The 19,329-nt window shown below is 35.3% G+C and overlaps 1 protein-coding gene across 4 annotated transcripts in view; it reads right to left on the bottom strand.

The window, feature by feature from the left end:
- The window catches only part of mov10b.2 (Mov10 RNA helicase b, tandem duplicate 2), a 52,396-nt gene that overhangs the window by 11,687 nt on the left and 21,380 nt on the right, over positions 1-19,329 (bottom strand). Inside the window, exons 7-22 of one of the 4 annotated variants that reach the window (XM_077223046.1) lie at positions 19,133-19,304; positions 18,132-18,286; positions 17,443-17,616; positions 17,198-17,345; positions 16,878-17,045; positions 15,616-15,713; positions 15,425-15,522; positions 15,223-15,321; positions 12,314-12,416; positions 10,991-11,108; positions 8,414-8,605; positions 7,610-7,681; positions 7,405-7,530; positions 7,221-7,309; positions 7,004-7,122; positions 5,053-6,240 (exon numbers count right to left, since the gene is read on the bottom strand). The exons of 1 other annotated variant lie outside the window; for it this stretch is intronic. In XM_077223046.1, coding sequence (XP_077079161.1) covers positions 6,179-6,240; positions 7,004-7,122; positions 7,221-7,309; positions 7,405-7,530; positions 7,610-7,681; positions 8,414-8,605; positions 10,991-11,108; positions 12,314-12,416; positions 15,223-15,321; positions 15,425-15,522; positions 15,616-15,713; positions 16,878-17,045; positions 17,198-17,345; positions 17,443-17,616; positions 18,132-18,286; positions 19,133-19,304 — 1,993 coding nt within the window. In that variant the 3' untranslated portion in view covers positions 5,053-6,178. Of the gene's footprint in view, positions 1-2,511; positions 2,618-2,708; positions 2,978-5,052; positions 6,241-7,003; positions 7,123-7,220; positions 7,310-7,404; positions 7,531-7,609; positions 7,682-8,413; positions 8,606-10,990; positions 11,109-12,313; positions 12,417-15,222; positions 15,322-15,424; positions 15,523-15,615; positions 15,714-16,877; positions 17,046-17,197; positions 17,346-17,442; positions 17,617-18,131; positions 18,287-19,132; positions 19,305-19,329 lie in introns of those variants that run through there. 2 more of the 4 variants (XM_077223048.1, XM_077223049.1) reach the window with 2 other exon arrangements.

Here is a 19,329-nt window from a genome sequence, read left to right as displayed (position 1 = left end):
GGTTAATTTAAGTCAGACGAGTAGGGGAATTTATACCACAAAGTAACAGAGTAATGAAATAAAAAGTTAAATAAAATTTAAAACAATTATGAAACACTAAACGAAAAATGGTACCAATCAATATCCAACCATTTTTTGGTCAAGTTTTAAAGAATAAATACATTTATAAACCGCTTACCCAGAGATTTATGAAAAATACTCTTATCCTGAGAACACATTTAAACTTTTTCGGTCAAAATCTATGGAGGACCAGCTCTACCATATTTAAAAATAAATACAGAAATAAACAAAATGCTCACTAAATAAATAAGCATACAATTAATTGCCCCAAAAACACAATAAACAAATAAATGTAGGTAGAAATTAAATTATACAGTGAGACATAAATGTATATTTCTCTTTTAATTAGATTCTTTATTTATTCATCTTTGTAATAATTACCTTATTTATTTATTGTTCATTATAATCTTCAATTTTATTTATTAATTACTTTTTTTTTTAAAGTATTTATTTATGTGCATGTTATAATATTTTTGTCTGTTTTATTCTTCCAGTGTTTTTTTTACCCTATTTATTTCTTCAATGCTATTTATTTCTGCCTGTCGTTTTTACATTTCTGTATGCATTTCTGCCTCATTATGCAAATGAGGAGGGGCTGTGTCTTAAGGGGTCAACTTCTGCCCAATGGTTGGTTAGCATTTTACTGCATCGGACGAATCTACATGGCTTTTCCCCGCCATAAAGCATTGTTTAGTGGCAGTAATGCAACTCATTGGATGCCAGCTGCCGTAAAAATCCAAAGAAGAAGAAGAAGAAGAAGCAGCATTGTTTTCAAACTCAGCAGGCAGACGTTCAGTGTCCGACCTCTTAAGGGAAGCTGCTAATAGACTGCTAGACCGCTTCCTCCAGATTCTGAAAAACTACATTGTCGACATCTGTGTCCATGTGTGCCGCTAACTGAAACACACGTTCTGTCAGAGCGTCCAAACGAAAAATAATAAAGTCAATACTTATAACGTTAGCATTGTTTTCAAAAACAGAGTTGCTAAATGCCTCAGCTCACTGACAACTTCATCGTAGGTAGCCATCTTTGTTGTGACTTTGGCCGGGGGGCGATTGGTCTGATGACCTACCCCCTAACCCCGCCCCTAAACCTACCCGTCACTGGGGGTCTGATGACCTACCCCTAACCCCGCCCCTAAACCTACCAGTCACTGGTGTTAAGACCAATCAGGGATGAGTTCCCTAATGAATATTCATGAGTCTTCCCCTACCATCCTGTGAAAAAAAATATCGCGGCCGGGGGTATGTAGATTCGACCGATGCAGTAAAATGCTAACCAACCAATGGGCAGAAGTTGACCCCCTAAGACAGCCCCTCCTCATTTGCATAATGAGGCAGAAATGCATACAGAAATCTAAAAACGACAGGCAGAAATAAATAGCATTGAAGAAATAAATAGGGTAAAAAAATACAAAGGAAGAATAAAACAGACAAAAATATTCTAACATACACATAAATATATAAGGTAATTATTACAAAGGTGAATAAATAAAGAAGCTTATTAAGAGATAAATACATTTATGTCTCACTATATAATTTAATTTCTACCTACATTTATTTGTTTATTGTATTTTTTGGGGCAATTAATTGTATGCTTATTTATTTATTGAGCATTTATTTATTTCTGTATTTATTTTTAAATATGGTAGAGCTGGTCCTCCATAAAAATCTACCTTCTAATATAGTCAGGTTATATTTTGTTCACTTGTTTAGCCCAAATGCTACAGCAAAAAAAAAAATATGTTTGGAATTTTGAAATTTTAATTCTAATTCTGAAAAAAAAAACATTATTGGAATTTATGAGGGTTTTGAACAGGGTGATTGAAACCAGCATTTAAAACCTCTGCTAGGGAAACTATATGTGTAAATGGACTTTTCATGAGTTCACCCTTACATCGGATATAGAAAAGTATACATATTTGGTCTGCTGTCTGAGGGAGGGTTTTCAGGCTCAGAATTTGGCCCGATCCCAGAGTATTCCCCTATCCCAGGTTGGGATAGGTAATAGTTTTTGATTACCCAGAATTCAGCCTTAAAAATGTCCTGCTGATTAAAGTATTTACATGGCTTGACACGTGATCTCCCCTGCTGAAAAATGAATGAATTCCATGTTGGTCCAGGCTGGTTTATGTTGGTCCAGCGGGTGTACCAGCGCATTAATGCTGTTCTGAAGCAAAACTGAGCTATTGTACCTGGTCCAGGCACTCCCGCTTCCCATGCTGGTGGTCACCACCCTTACAAAAAATAAGTATGCCTATAGCCTACTTCCAAGTTATTTTTTTATTAAGTATACTTAAGTAATTGTTCATGTATATTTTTATGTATAGGCTTCTTTATAAGTTTACTAATATCAATGTACTAGAAGTATACTTGGGACTAAATTGGCCCACTTTTTAGAGTATAAAAGTATACTTTTAAATAAATCCCCACCCCAATAAGGGTTCTTACATTGCTGTTAAAGAAAATATGACCTGTTCTGGAAAGACGCGCTTTGTTGCCGTTTCTCAATGCAAAGATGACTCTAGAGAAGTTTGGATCTTTGACACAACCGTCCCTGTTAAGACAAATGTGCAACTGATGATGTACTTGTTCATTTAACTGACAATGAATAAACGTCCACTGATGTGCATTTTTCATTGTTTTACCTGTCTCGAAACTCTTCGTTGTAGATGTCTCTGAGTGTGTTTCTGTCAGTAATGGACCTCCTGTTTGTTTCCTCTAACATCTCTATGAAATCCAATCCAATTGCGCGCACAGTGGCTATAGAGAGATAATTACTCCTGTTTCTTCTGTTCATACTGTTTGATAGGCTTAAGCTCTCAGGTCACTCACTATCACAGATACAGAATGAACAACACTCTCTCATATGAACCAGGCACAGGATATTCTGCGGAAGCGTTATGTTCAGACAAAACGAAACTTAAGCTTATAGGTTCAATACGGTTCAGAGGGACCGGCGCCACCTGTCGACCCGAGAACAGCACTACAGATAGACGGAAGGTCAACCCAGGACTAGGCATATTCACAATCAAGTCTGCATATCCAGGTTAATAAAGACTCTAGAGTATAGACCAAGTGAGGATTATTGCCTCGCGACAATGTCACTTGACTGCCCTGCTGAAAAACAAAAACACTTAAACAAGACAGTCTGGTTTTAGAGACACCTGTCAGCTCAGGTTACTTGGGAGACCACCAATAACTGGCTTGGCCAAGGAAGGCAGACCAGCTTAGGCTTGTCTTCCCATATGCAAATGTAATATATTCACATGCATAAATTATAAACATACATTTATGCACATATAAAGTAAAAATATATAGGCCTATGTACATATATGTATACATATTGTGAAATTATGAAATTTGAACAATTCCATTAATATATAGCCTAAATTGATCCCCTTCAAATATGTTTGTGTATGTTTATTTTGACATATATGTCTCATATGAAGTATCCATATATGCTCATATAAAAACATAATTGTACATATGCACAGCTTTATATGAAACCTATTAGCAATTTGAATAATTCCATATTGACATAAATTTATCCCATACAAATGTGTATGTATATTTTGATATGTCTCATATATAAAATATCCATATAAGCTCTTAAGAGTAAAAACATAAATGTGCATATATTGACAGATATGAAACCTATTAGAAATTAGAACAATTCCATATACTGACAAATTTATCCCATGCAAATACATAAACACATAAATGTACATACAGTATATGCAGTCATATTTGAAACCTATTAGAAATTGGAACAATTATAAATATCAATAAAATACAATTTTATTTATAAAGCACATTTAAAATCAACCTTGGTTGGCCAAAGTGCTGTACATGAAAGAACAACAGAAACGACAAATTGGATAAATAAAAATGAAGACAAGAAACGCAGTAGAATTACTAAGAATTGAAAGCACAAGAGAAAAGATGAGTTTTAAGCATGGATTTAAATTCAGCTAACGTAGAAGCAGTTCTGACATAGTGGCAGGTTATTCCACAATGGGCCAGCCTCTGCAAAAGCTCGATCACCTCTGCATTGTAAGTGAGATCGCGGGACAGACAGATGATGTTGATCTCTTGTCTCGGAGCTCTCTCTACTTAAAAACTATTAAACTGTGTCTAGCTGTCGAAGAAAACTAGCACTAACTGTGCTATTAATTTGTTTGTTTAATTTAAGACTACTATCAAGATAGCATCGCAAATATAAATGTTCATGTATGTAGAATACATATTTTGACAAATGTCTCATATATAATTTATACACATAACATATATCTTTGTATGTGAAATAGGCCTATACAAATGACACACATGCATAGCACATTGATTACATCCATGTGGCATATATGTCACTGATGTACACAGTAACATCTACTAGGAAAACATCCACACATGAAACAACCACATGACTGACACAGAAAAACACAAGGAGAGTAAATAGGGAAGGATATGAGGAAGGAGGGAGAGTAGGTGGGGCAAATTAACCAACTTTGAATGCTTTTGAACACCATGAATTTGTTACATATCTTTTAATACAAGTTATGGACATGTACCTACAGTGGGGCTAAAATACAGCCCTGGACAAATCCAGTCCATCCGGCCAATGAGTTCAACTGTGAATGTTTTGCCGGGGCTAGGGCCTTAAATTGGAATGAATAAATTAAATAGGGAAGAAACAAATAATGATAGATGTTATTGCATTTACTGCAAATGCAGGTAAGAAACTTAATATTTAATTTCGAGCTATAGGATGCTGTAAAGTAAAATTACTGCTATTAAATTATTTTAAATACTCTTGACTTTTATTGTATGGATGAAAAATTTTTTTTTCTCAAATTATCTTTTATGCTCCACAGAAGTCATACAGGTTTGGAATGACATTCGGTGTGTAAATTATGACATTTTGAGGTGAACTATCCCTTTAACAATAACATTTGTAACGAGTTAACACTTTATCAATGCAAGACACTGATATTTATCTTTCATCAGGTTCTCATTGAATTTATTTTATTTCAATTAAAATTCAGAACTATTAAACATCTCATAAAACATATTTAAAGAGAAGAAAGCTTCATGGTTAATACATTGGAGGCTTTAAAGCTGTTTATTATGCTAAAATTATGCTTTGTAATTGCCCCAATGAAATTAACCATAGTTCTTGCGTACAATCCAGAGTTTAAGTGTAGTAGGCATATCATGGTATAAAACCATGCTCCTCATTACAGGTATATGGTTTCCAAAATAAATTATAATAAACTGTAGAATTTGTAGTAAAAAAAAAAGTGTAAACAAGAAACTGCGGAAACCACAAGATCCTCCATTGTATTTACTTCAGTCAAAAGCCTTTAAAATGAAGTACACAATTTTTTAATGACGTGATTGACAAATTTCCAAACAAACCAATGAGAACAAAATTAAAACCATTATCACCATGAATTTTTAAGCATTATTAAATGAATTTTGCTATGTGTTGTCTGAAAGTTTCATGAAATAAGGCACTTCATTTTTAGTAATCTCTGATTTATCAATCATGTTTCATGTGCTCAAATTTATTTAGCCTAATGTATCTAAACATATAGACAAAATTACATACAAAGCCCTGAGATTAAAGGACAAGTCTGCAGATTTTCAACCAGCTTTGTATTGTATGTCGATATGTAAATGTAACAATGTTTACTTTTTTATGTTTAATGTTTTAATGTTACCTGCACCCAGATCTCCCTGTTTATTTGTCAGCAAACATTTGACAGCTCTACACGGCTTTTGTTAAAACTACAGTGCATTATGGGTGGGGTGTTGAAGTTTCCATATCTTTTTAGGCAAAAGGCTACCGCTACAGCTCATTTTCTCTGTTCTCTAATCATAATGTATACATTTAAAAAAGTTCCTTTCTAGTTTCTATTGCATAGACAGACAAGTTTTATTAAAAGCATATCTTGAGAACAATGAATTACAAATTTAATCCAATGTTTATATATCATAGTAATGCTTTAGCTTTAAAATTAAGCTTCTAAGTTTAAGACTTTTCCAGTGTAGCTTCAGAAAGTGGTTGTGCTAATGCAGACCTGAGTGGGAGTGGCTTTAATAATGACACTTCATTTTAATGTTCATGTCTCCATGCAGGATTCTCATATTGCTGGACCACACTCTCCTCTGTTTCCACTAGAGGGAGAAAGAATATGATAGTGAGCACTTGGTTTTCATGATTTACTGTACTTTCAATCCCAACAAAGAACAGAAATTGTCCTTAAAAAGAGGCTTTAAACAAAACAGGAGAGTTGTGTAGGCTTAAATGCACTACTGTTTAAAAGTTCGATCCTTGACATAATCCTTCATTCAAATATGGTGAGTTGCTGCTGAAGAAACATGTATCATTATTATTTCCAGTCGTGCTGCTGGATATTTTTGTGGAAATAGTGATAAATCTGTTTTCCATGACTCATTGATAAATATAAAGATCAAAAGAACAGCATTTATTTGAAATAGAAATCTTTATTATGAATGCCTTTACTGTCTCTTTTGATCGATTTCACATGTATTAATTCTAATAATATCAAATTTTATACTTTAAATAAGTATTTATTCTGATAAATCTTACAGACCCCAAACATGCACAGTAGTGTATTTGTATAACTAGTTAATAAATGATGAGTTATGAATATGCGGTCAAACTAGGCCTCAAGTACACAAAATTACTTCAGACACTGAATAAACATTGGAAACAGGATGTGATGTCACAATCGTGGGCCATTTAAATAAATAATCTATTATAAATACAATACATTTAAAATATTCAAATATATCTCTTTGCAAATTCACAGATAAAAGTTCACGACACTTGAAGTTAAGTGAAAGACTGCCTTGATGGAAGCAAAAGAAGTGTAAAGTCTAGTGTGACCACACTTTACTTATGGCCATCTCTTACCTGTGATCTCCTGGTGGATGTTTAGAGCGATCAGACGCTTAACAACCTCCTCCGTTCCCTCCAAGTTGGAAATATCATATCCAGTATAACCTTCCTGCTCATTGCAGTAATTAATAAACCTACAAACACAAATGTGAAAAAAATTCAAATAAAAACGAACTCGCAAGTCAAGAATTCAAATCAAATTTCATTTCATGTTAGTCGGAAATTTACATACCTGCCCCAGGTTGTGTCTGTTTGTAGAATGATGGGATTTCCCACCATGATCAGCAGGGCTTTTGCTCTCGTCACTGCCACGTTGAATCTCTGGAGGAGAGAGTTGTGTTGTGAGCCAACTTTGTTTTCTAGGCTTCGCTGTGTTGTGTTGTATTGTATTGTCTACTGTGTGTGTGAGATACTACCTTCTCATTCTTGAGAAACCCAATATTGAATGTTTCATCCAAAGTGAAGTGTTCCTTGCTGCTGCGAACAGTTGACACCATGATCACTTTCCTCTCTTGGCCTTGAAACTCCTCCACAGAACCAACCTACACAACCCATACAGCAGTCATTTTTTGCTCATGTGAACCGATAACACAGTGTAGGAGTGCTCAGACTCGCACTGACCTTCAACTCTTCAATGCCAATGCAGGATCTAAGTTCCCTGTCAATCCTGATGCCTTTCCTGATTTTCTCTACCTGTACAATTAAAACAATGTTGAAAAATGGTATAGAATGATTAAAAAAAAAAAAATCTTTAAGAGAATGATAATGATCTGTATGAAAGTTGTTTGAATTCAAAACTTGTTTGAATATTGGCAGCAATCTATGCAAAAAGAAAACTGATTGTCCAAAAGTAGTGAAGACTAGTTATAATATAATATAATTTAAAATGTATATTTTTTTGTATGCTTTTATTTTGTCACCGTTATATTATCATGGTTTCCACAAAAATAGATTTGCAGCACAACTGTTTTTAACATTGAAAATAATAATAAATGTTTCTTGAGCATCAAATAAGGATATTAGAATGATTTCTGAAGGATCATGTGATACTGAAGACATTTAAAATAATGTTAAAATAGACATTTAATTTTTTTGATCGAATAAATGCAGCCTTGGGGAGCAAAGAGACTTCTTTCAAAGACGTAAAAAAAAAAACCTTGTAATGAAACTTGTAAACTTGTTCAGTGATAAAGCTGAAAATTCAGATTTGTCCCCACAGGAATAAATTACAATTCAAAATATATTAAAATAGAAAAGTTATTTTAAATTATACTGTAATAATATCTCACAACATTACAGATGTTACTGTTTCATATCTCTGCAAACAAAATTTCTTGAGGGTTTACTTGCTACTACAGAAGTCGCGTTTTGTGTGTGGTACGCATCAGGTTTGCTGTGGCTGAGCTGTTAAAAATGTATTTTCACCTGTTTCCTGTAGGGGGCGATAATACCAATCTCTTTGGGGGAGATTTTTGCAATTCCCTTCTTGGCCTGTGTCAGGAGCAGCTTCTTCAGGTAGTCTATGATGATGTTGATTTCAGAGATGTTGAAAAATGAGGGGCTGTTTGACTCTCTGTCATCCTTTCCAATCACTCCATGGAAAATCACAGGAAATCCCTAAAAAAGCAGCACAGACCAGGTACAAAATCAACAAAACAAGGTACAAAAATCGGAGAAAGGGAAAACCGTACTAAAATTATAAGTGAAACCCAACAACAAGATTAAAAAGGGACCTTGGTTTTGAACTTTAGACATTTACAGAGTAACATCAGCATTACAAAAATGTGGAGGCTGGCTCTTCTGGAATAAAAATATCCTTAAGCGGCAAATGTAGCCATGAAATACAACCAAGTTCAAGAAGACTGTTATCTCAGTTTGCGGCCTTCACATTCCTTACACGAATAACTGCTGTGTGCGCAGACATGTGTGGCCGCATAATCTATGTGGACTGCATGTAAAAAAGGGAATGAGAGAAAATTAAAAGCTTAAAACGACACATTTATAATAGTTTGTTTAATCTAAAACAAGCATGCACATTAACACATTAACTAATAATCATGTTTTGTGTCCCTAAGCAAATACAGAACAAATAGACAAAAGCAAGCTATATGTTTACTAAAAATATACTAATACTGAAAAGTTCCGTCGAAATTGCACCTATTGGGGCGATACAACTGTAAAGCCTTAAAGGAATAGTTCACTCAAAAATGAAAATTCTGTCATCATTTACTCATCTTCAAATTGTTCCAAACCTGTATGAATTTTTTTCTTCTGTTGAACACAAAAGAAGATATTTTGATCAATGTCGGTAACCAAACAGTTGATGGACCTCACTGAATTCCATAGTATTTTTTTCCCGTACTATGGATGTCAAAAAAATATGGTCAGTGGGGACTCATCAACTGTTTGGTTATTGATATTATTCAAAATATCTAATTTTGCTTTTACACAAATTGAACCAATCATATTGAAAGAAGGTGGCATGAGTAAGTCATGAGATAGTCACATTGATCTTTTTGTTGTGTCTGTCTTTACCCTATAAAACATGATATATGCTTCTTTTTCTGAGAGATTCTCTGAGAAATGCTCATGAACTCTCCCGGCCGTGATTAAAGCACTTAGAGGACATTTGCTGTCTGTTTATTATTGCTGCGCGGCAAACTGAAAAGTTAGATTTAAGGGAACTCGGCTGAAGTTGAGGAGTAGACTCGCTGGAGTATAAATATTATAGGCAAAATAAGAAAAAAAACCCATTGGGTAATCAAAAGTTCAACACTAACTTACTACATACGGTCTTCATGACCACTTAAACACTTGGGCCAAATACAGGAAATACATTATGTAATAGACATGGTGTGGGTGTTGGCACAGATGTATATCCTCTACACTGTAAGAAAACATTTTTATGATTTATTATCACAACTTTTTATCCTTTGTTTAATAAACTTAGATAATTAATGTGGCTCAGATAATATAATATTTTGAGTTTCCATTTATTAAACCAATCTCTTTTATTGTATTAACTCAACTATTTTTTATTTCAATGAACTCAATTTTAAGGAAACCAGGTAACTTACTTTTTAAAGTTAAACCAACAATATTTTTTACAGTGAAATTAGCTACAATAAAACCATGGCCACCAGCAGCCAAACAAATTTTTAGCTAAAAATAATAATAATAATAAATCTGATTACAAAAAAACTGATATATGTCTTTCTTCTAAAGATGTCAAAACCACAAGTCAAGTCACCTTTATTTATATAGCACTTTTTACAATGCAGATTGTTTTAAAGCCGCATTACAGAGATAACAGGAAAATAATGTTGTAATTATATTGTTAAATATAAAATTAAATGTCCCCAACTAAGCGAGCCAAAAGCCAATGGCGACAAAGGCGAAGAATGGCAAAAAAGGCAACAGTAGCAAGGAACCAAAACTACCATCAGGTGACAAAGGAGAAAAAAACCTTGGGAGAACCCAGGCTCAGTCAACAGATTTGTGTCTATCTATTTCTGCAGCTGTAGCCTTTGACCAGGTTATAAAGACCCAGCTGTTGGACAACCGTATGACATAATGGATAGTTGACTTGACCTTCCTTATCTGACTTAAACACTGGTATAGGAGGATGCGAGTTTCCTGTATATATGCTCTTGCCCTTGTTCCATTGTTCACTTCTTCTTCTTGCTCTTTGCTTCAAAGGCGCTTCAGTTCCTCTCTTTGAAAGATTATTATACTAAGGTCTCTGATCCTAGATCTCAGACTTAGACTTTAAATTTACTTTTAAATTAAGATTTCTTTCATTTCAATATTGTACTCAATTATTAAGTTTAACTCGTATTTATTCTTCATTTGTTATTACTTTATAGAAAAACAATTTTAAAAGGCCAAAAGCTATAAAAATATATTTTTCATCATCTCACCATATCATAACCTAATCAAAATATATTGTCTTGACATTGTTAAAATGCTTTTTATCAGGCTTGTGGGTCTGGGATGTCTTACTCTTTTGGTCAGGTGCTCCCAGTTGCAGTACTGGTTTGAGCTGATCTCATCTGCACATGACAGCAACTCTCCATCATAGAACAACTCATTAGGAACCTTCAGAATGGATGGATGAGACCTGAAAAGAGAGAGAGAGAGAGAGAGAGAGAGAGAGAGAGAGAGAGAGAGAGAGAGAGAGAGAGAGAGAGAGAGAGAGAGAGAGAGAGAATGGTAAATAGAGAGTTAAGAAAATAAACTTATTACAGTGGCCCTTAAACATAATTCAGACACTGAAGTCTCATTTTAAATGTACATGCAAAATATAAAAAAAGGGGGACAAAACGTAAAATACTGTCAATTTTGTGGTAGACATTTTTACCAAAAAAACAAAATTAAATTACAAGATCTGATTAAGTATCCATGATCAGGTTTTCAGGACACATATTTTGGATTGAGCCTATCCCAGACAACCTATTTTACTCAGATTGGCCCTTTCCCAAAGTTTTCATATGGCATCCTATCCCACGAAGACTTGTGACTAAATGAAGGTTTACACACAGACACACAGCAGCTTTCTCTGTTTCCCAAGTTCATTCATGGTCGGGAGTGAAATTTATGTTCAAGGTATTTTGTTTTATCTTAGTAATGGGTTGTGCCTCTATCTTTGCTGAGCATAGCTCTCTGTAACTAATCAGATGAGGTCTTCTGGCTACAAGTCAAAACTACTAAATCAAAAAGACAAATGGGTCTAGGAGGTATGTGTGCCTCACTCATAACCATCTGTACTCTCTCCACACAGAGGATAAGGAATTCTTGATCTGCAGTATACATCTGGAAAACTTTCTCTACATATATCAGAATTTTCTCCCAGACAAGTTCAAAATAGTTAGTTCAGCCTTGAGGCCAGTGTGCTTGTTCCATTGGGTTTTACTCCATCAAGCACGTTCCATTAGTTAATATTAGTTAATGCAATACGTAACATTAACTTACAAAGATCAATACAGTTTGTAACTGTTCATGTTAGCTCAGGTCCATTACATAAATACAACTTTTGATGTTAATAATGTATCAGTAAATTTTGTAGTTAACATTAACTTAGATTAATAAATGCTTTAGAAGTCACACTGTTAGTTAATGTAAACTAATGTAGTTTGCTAATGTTAAATATTGAAACCTTATTGTAAAATGTTACAGTTTTATTTAACACCTATTGTGTGAACATGTTTCCTCTGATGGACCCTAATTATTTAGGGCTTCCTTGAGACCAGCTAGTCAACTAGTCAGTCAGACAACTAATTAATTCGTAGTTTTTTAGATGAGATCTCTGGATTATTCAGACTGTACCTGTAGTTCCGCAGCAGTTTGGTGACATAACGGTTGTCGTATCCTGTAGTACCTTTCTGATAAAGTTCATTCTGTGTCATCAGCCTCTCCAGCAAAGAAAGACCTACAAACACATTTACAATGCAAGCTACAATAAGAATAGAGTGTTGTGAAGGAAATTTCTAATTTTAAACATACCTAACATTTATATGCTTATGCTTTTTATGTGTACACTTGGGCCAAAGTTAGTGTATCTGAGTATAACAAAAGGGGAAACAAAAGCGGTCTAGTATATATATATATATATATATATATATATATAACCTTATGACCCTAGAAACAAGCTGAAGTATCAAGGAATCCAAATTTACTTTTACCTAGTAACAGAGAATTGTACATACAGTCATGTGAAAAAGATTGGACACCAGTTAGAATTTTATGGTTTTACATATCAGAACATAATAAAAAAATCATCTAGTTGTTAGCAGGTCTTAAAATTAAGTAAATACAACCTCAGATGAACAACAACAAATTATATATTACACTGTGTCATTATTTATTTAACAAAAATAAAGCTATGGGTGACAAACTATGATTAAATTGCTCGTAGAGCCACTTTTAGCAGCAATAAGTTGAAGGAACCGTTTTTTGTATGACAGTATCAGTCTCTCCCATAGTTCTTGAGGAATTTTGGCCCGCTCTTTTTTACAGCACTGCTTCAGTTCAGTGAGGTTTGCAGGGATTTTGTTTATGCACAGCTCTCTTAAGTTCCTGTCGCAGCATTTAAGTCGGGTTGAGGTCTGAACTTTGACTGGGCCAGTGGAACACCTTGATTCTTTTCTTTTTCAGCCATTCTTTTGTAGATTTTCTGGTGTGCTTGGGATCATTGTCCTGTTGTCCAAAGACTACTTTGGTATACAGAGCAGTTCATGGTCGACTCAATGACAGCAAGGTGCCCAGGTCCTGTGGCTGTAAAACAAGCCAAAAATGATCAACCCTCCATCAGCGTAATGGACAGTTGATATGAGGTGTTTGTGCTGATATGTGTTTAGTTTTTGCCTAACTTGGTGCTGTGCTTCTCCACTTTGGTCTCGTCTGTCCAAAAGACATTGTTCCAGAAGTCTTGAGGTTTGTTCAGATGCAACTTCGCAAACCTAAGGCATGCAACCATGTTTAACCATGAGAAGAAGCTTCCAAACATGCCATTCTTGTCCCATCTTTTTAGTAATTGTACTGCCATGAACTTTAACATTTAACATGTTAACTGAGGCCTGCAGAGTCTGAGGTGTTGTTCTTGGGTGTTTTGCAATTTCTCTGGTCATTGTACAGTCTGACCTAGAAGTGAATTTCCTGGGACGTCCACTCCTGGGAAGATTGGCAACTGTCTTGAATGTTTTCGACTTGTGAATAATCTTCCTTACTGTAGAATAATGGACTTCAAATTGTTTTGAAATGGCCTCATAACCCTTTTCAGATTGATGGCAGCAACAATTGCTTCTCTAAGATCATTGCTGATGTCTTTCCTCCTTGTCATTGTGTTAACACACCTGAATGCTCAAGACCAGCAAACTGCCAAATCTTTTTCTATAGAGGTGATCACACTTGCTGACGATCAATTAAACAAAGACATTTGATTTGCAGCGCCTGGCTGCTACTTACCCTTAATTTCTATGAAAGCAGTAAGGGTGTACTTAGTTTGTCACACGTGGCTTTTACATTTTGGCTTTATTTTTGTTAAATAAATAATGACATGGAGTAATATGTCATGTGTTGCTGTTCATCTGAGTTATTCTGAATAATGTTGTTCATTATTTACCTAATTTTAAGACTGTAAGACTGGAAAAACTGGAAGAGAGGGCTACTCTCTGAGAAAACAAAGGCAATTACCTTTTGAACCCACTCTTTTGCACCATTTGAGGCGCAAGCCTCACCTCAGAATCATTCTAATCTACATCTCTTTCGCTTTACCCCCACTCTCTCTCCCTCGTGGTGAGATCACCCAAACTCACACAAGAATATATATGGTTTTAATGAGAACAATTATCAAACAGTTTTATACATGTTTGGCATCATTTTAAATGTCTCAGTGCGACTGGTACAAATGTCTCATTCCCAAATAATTAAACAAAAGGTAATAAAGTTCTTAAGAGTTTAGAAATATATTGCACAAAGAAGGGGGTGACTTTCAAGCAAATGGTCCTCTTCACACAAAAGGTGTGACCTCCGGATGCAAATTACCATTGTTAGCACATGTTACCATGTGAAAGAAGTTTCTGGTATATAATGAAATGTAGCAAGGTGTTCGGGGCCTTCTGTATCTGAGATCAGCCCGTGAATGTTGAGAGCCGCCGTTATGTCGGGTTTGCATCTTTTCTCTTTATTCCAGAGCAATTATTGTATTGATTATATTTGAACTGATTATGAAATTGGCATGATACATTTACCTGATATAATAAATTATTACATTTGATTATTCTAACTGACTTTGACATTATTTTCATTCAAGAGTTTAAAAGAATAGTCAAACATTCGCTCAAACTTAATGATGCACAGATATCATTAAAACCTTTGCATTTATGGAGTCAGATGAAAAAGGGTTAATACATGAGAAAATGTATTGCATTTAGTCAAAAATACTTTGCTGCGAGAAAACACAGTAACAGGTAGAGACCGTCCGTGCTGGTCGGATGGCAGACTTTGGGCCGATCGAGTGCGAGTTTGTAAGACCTACCAAGGACCATATGATTTTTTATTATGACCTCCTGATACAAAAAAAACATATAATTCACATATAATGTCTTTTCTTTTTCACGCGACTGTGTGAAGAATCAATCATATTGGAGAAAAATTATGTAATGATTAACTTTAGTCAGGTGTGTAGAGGAATTCTACCACAGAGTATACTGTATGTGCACTCATTTGTATCTCACCCAGTCCATATTTAATGGCAAAAGGAGATCTCAGGATTGGTCCCAGCTGCTTGGGATCTCCAGCCAAAACAAGCTGCCCGGTCTCTGCATTCAGCAGTCCTAAACACACCCACACAATGATTAGAATAGAGAAATGCTACCACAGACTGATCTGTATTGAAAGATCTGATGGTTTTCAGTGTTATTCTGTGAAATGTTCCACCTCCCACACTGATGATGGTCTCTGGCTCAACAGCATGTCCTGCCTCATCCACAAAGATGTAAGAAAAATGATCCACAGGAAAACCCCCACTGACCAGCCTACCAACACAGACATACATAAACACTCTTTACCTATTGGCTGCTATGTGCATGTGAGAGAGTACTGTGTTTGTTTAAGATGATGCCCTTCACCTGCCTGCGGTGACTAGAGTGCTGACCAGGATCTTGTAGGACATTAGATCCTCTTTACATGGGAAAATAATCATTCCTCCTTCCACATTACTGTTGTTCTAAACACACAAATACACAATCAACAACAACAAAACTACAAACAACTCCCTCTCTGTGTATTCCCATGACTTATGACTGAAATTATCATAATATAAAAATTTTAAATATAGCACATTATTTGATAGATTTAAATTGGTTGAATATCTAAACTACTTAAATTACATTTTAGTGGGTTAGTGGGTTAAAATAAAACAATGTCAAATTCTGCATACATTTTGCTGTTATTAAAATTAAAATATGCCTTCCCTGTATATTTTTTAATAATGCTGTATGCATGTCTTTTTCCCCCTTTATAATGCTTAGATTCTCTGACATAATATTTAAAAGAGTGACATCAGAGTCTTTTTGAACAAGTGGTTCAAACAGAATTAATGTTTCTTCAAAATGTTACACATTGAGCCCCATTAGTACTGGGAAAAATCAAAGAGAATTTTGTTTACAACAACAATAAAAAAAAAATTCCCTAGCACAAAGGACAGAAAAAACATTTGCGAATAAGGTGTTGGTGCAAAGATAATTTCCAAGTTAAGGCTGCTATTGCCATATTTGCATTCTCATCATAACTTGAAAATCTTTAGTTTTCTGAGTTCTAAGTTAAACTAGAAACTGAGTGATACAATCATAAAATAATAATATGTATTTATATTAAGCTTAAATAATTATATTTGTCCCGATCTCAGCCTGCGTTCCCCTATCTTGTGTGAGGACTTTTGTTATTTCCTGTCTTGTGCCATGTTTTGTAGTTCTTTGTGGTTTTTCATGTTGATTCGTCTCCCCAGGTGTACCGTTTCTTGTTTCCTCATTACCTAGTTAAGCTTGTTTGTCCCTGTGTATTTATAGCCCTCGTGTTTCACTTGTTACTTTGTCAGTTGTTGTGCAGTACATATACTTGTTGCCTCTGTGATTGTCGTGGTTTTGTTCCTTGAATTCTGTGTTATTTGTTTAATGTGTTATTTTATTAAAAACCCTGTGTTTAGATCCATGCCTCAGCCTGCTTTCTCCAGCTCGTTACAATATTTAATCTATGTGGAACATTTTTATTTAAAAAATGAAAAGTAAAAACGTACTACTGTTATTCTATATTTTCCATCACAACTTATCATTTTTATTGTGTTAATTTAATTAAACCTTTAATTAATAAATCAAGTCACACAAACACTAACCTGTAAGACTTGAGGGATTTCATTTGGATTGCGTGAACTAGCGTAGAGTCGGTATATTTTACGTGCATCAACATGTTGACTAGTGATCAACTTTTCACACAGTTGATCAGCTGCACTGTTAGAAGGAGCGCAAGCTAGGATATAGGCATCAGGTATATTCTTCTCCACCTGAGAGATGAAAGACAAAGAGAGAGAAAGAAGCAATCACAATAGCTGTTCTGCTTATTAAATTATGCACAAAGACACAATGAGATGTGATGTTTTGCATGTAGGTGTGTCTGTCGGGTCTGTGTTTAGTTGAACATGATAACCAGTTTTACCTGTTTGATGGCCTCTACTATTGTGACGGTTTTACCAGTGCCAGGAGGTCCAAAAACCAAATACGGTGCCGGCTTGGACGTACCGGCCACAATGTTACATACTGCAGTTTTCTGTTCAGGGTTCCTCTCAAGCTGTTGATCAAAGAGTCTATAGACACATACACAAATCCAGCTGACATACTCCATAATGTTTCACTAAAATATGATTTAGTAGCATACATTCAGTCCAGATGGGTCTTACTGACCTCAGTGCAGGTGGAGACACAGGGGTCACAGTCCTTGAGCCCACGGGGAACAGCACATCTCTGAGGTTGTGCTGGACCGCCATGTGTACAGCTCTGTGTTGCAGTTTTAATGGGAGACGATTCACCGTGAACTCCACGTGGAACTTCATATTATCTATGAAATTGTCAAGCAGTCTGTAAACAAATATGCAAAATGAGACTAATATGAGAGATACTTCTAATATGCTGATTTGCTGCTCAGTAAACATTTCTTATTATTATCAACTGAACACCGTTGTGTGGCTTAATGTTTTTTTTTTTTTGGAAACTGATACACTTTTTCAGGATTCTTTTATGAATAGAAAGTTCAAAAGAACAGCATTTATCTGAAATAGAAATCTTTTGTAACATTACAAAAATGGCTTTACTGTGATAAATTTTATGCAATCTTGCTGAACAAAAGTATTATTTCTCGAAAAAAAAAAACTTTTAGTATTCAAAATGTTGTTTTGTTACCCTATACGTATATAGTTTGGTCAGTTTTGAATGCTCTGTTTTATTTAATTTATAAGACATGGGCAGAATATAATGATATATCTTTCTCATTTTAAGGTTAATTTGGGAAAAACTTGTGTCTTGTAATTTTAAAGTGTGACCCTGTAAAATGATCTTTAGCTTCAAGGCTGCCATAAACTCCTCATAGTTCATACCTTCTGGAGAAGCCCAGTTTGACTTGATCAAGTTCCACTCTGTGGACGTAGCCCTTGTATTTGGTCACAGTTGAAAAATCGACCTCCTCACTCTTGGTAAGAAGCAGGTGATCTCCCCTCAGGACTGATGGCCTGTTCTCTGATACACCAGGGAGCTTTAACACAAGAGATACACAAACAGACCTCAAAACAGCATCACTTTCAAAGAAATATAAAAGTACATACTACTTAAAGGGAAAGTTCACCCCAATATGACCATGTATCATGTTATTCCAAAACCATTTGCTGTTGTATATATTTTTTTCTTTGTAGTCCATTTAATAACTTCAGTAGAGCGGAAAATGATCAGTGAAACACAAATACAATTTTGAGTAAATACGATTAAGTAAAAATGACAGAATTTTCAATTTTGGATGTACTGTCCCTCTAAGAGTCATGCACGTCATTAGGCTTTTGTGGTTCTGTATGTGTCCAACACTAGTCTCAGCCTCAGATGTCATTCCCATGGCTGTGTGATGGATAAGGCACAAAAAATGGGAAACACTTCGGGAGTTAAGTCATCATCTGATTGGTTGAATTCAACACTATTTCTGGGAGACTATTTTTGTACGTCGCGTTCTTTAACAGTCTGCCTGGAAACAAAGCCGTTGTGACGCCAAACCCCCTCATGGAAGAATAAAGCCGTTGTATGACATTGAGTGCTTATCAGGATCAACTAAACGCTGGATTTTCAAAAGTATGCGAAGTTTTAATTCTGTTTAAAAGACGTCCAAGAGTTTTACATGCCAGTGAGTTATGGACATCGACTTTACATTTTCACGCACCTAAACATGACACTGAACAAAACAAACTGTGGTTGGTTGCTTTACATGTCAGTAAGACGGCCTCTGGGCGGTCCTTGGCCAATGATAGCTGCTATGGAGTCCTTCTGCCGTCAGTCTGAAGATCTAACTAACACAATCACATGCTTTATTAACAGACACAAAGAAGCTGCCACTCACCTCTAAGACCAGCAGTTGTCTCTTCTCATGTCTGTCCTGGTTCTTCACCATGGACACATCTTTTTTGTTATATCTTTTAATGTCCAGACGCATCTGATCCTCCTCCAGGTACAACAGTAAGTCAAAGCGCTTATCGTAGTTCAGAAAATCCAGATAACTCTCAAGTAGTGACCTACAAACCACCAAAAGTCACAATG

Source organism: Siphateles boraxobius, unplaced genomic scaffold, assembly GCF_051911475.1.
Source record: "Siphateles boraxobius isolate OS27281-9 unplaced genomic scaffold, OSU_SipBor_1 9, whole genome shotgun sequence".
Classification (NCBI taxonomy): domain Eukaryota; kingdom Metazoa; phylum Chordata; class Actinopteri; order Cypriniformes; family Leuciscidae; genus Siphateles; species Siphateles boraxobius.
Note: the sequence above shows the minus strand (reverse complement) of the source record. Positions and strands in the feature narration are given on the sequence as shown.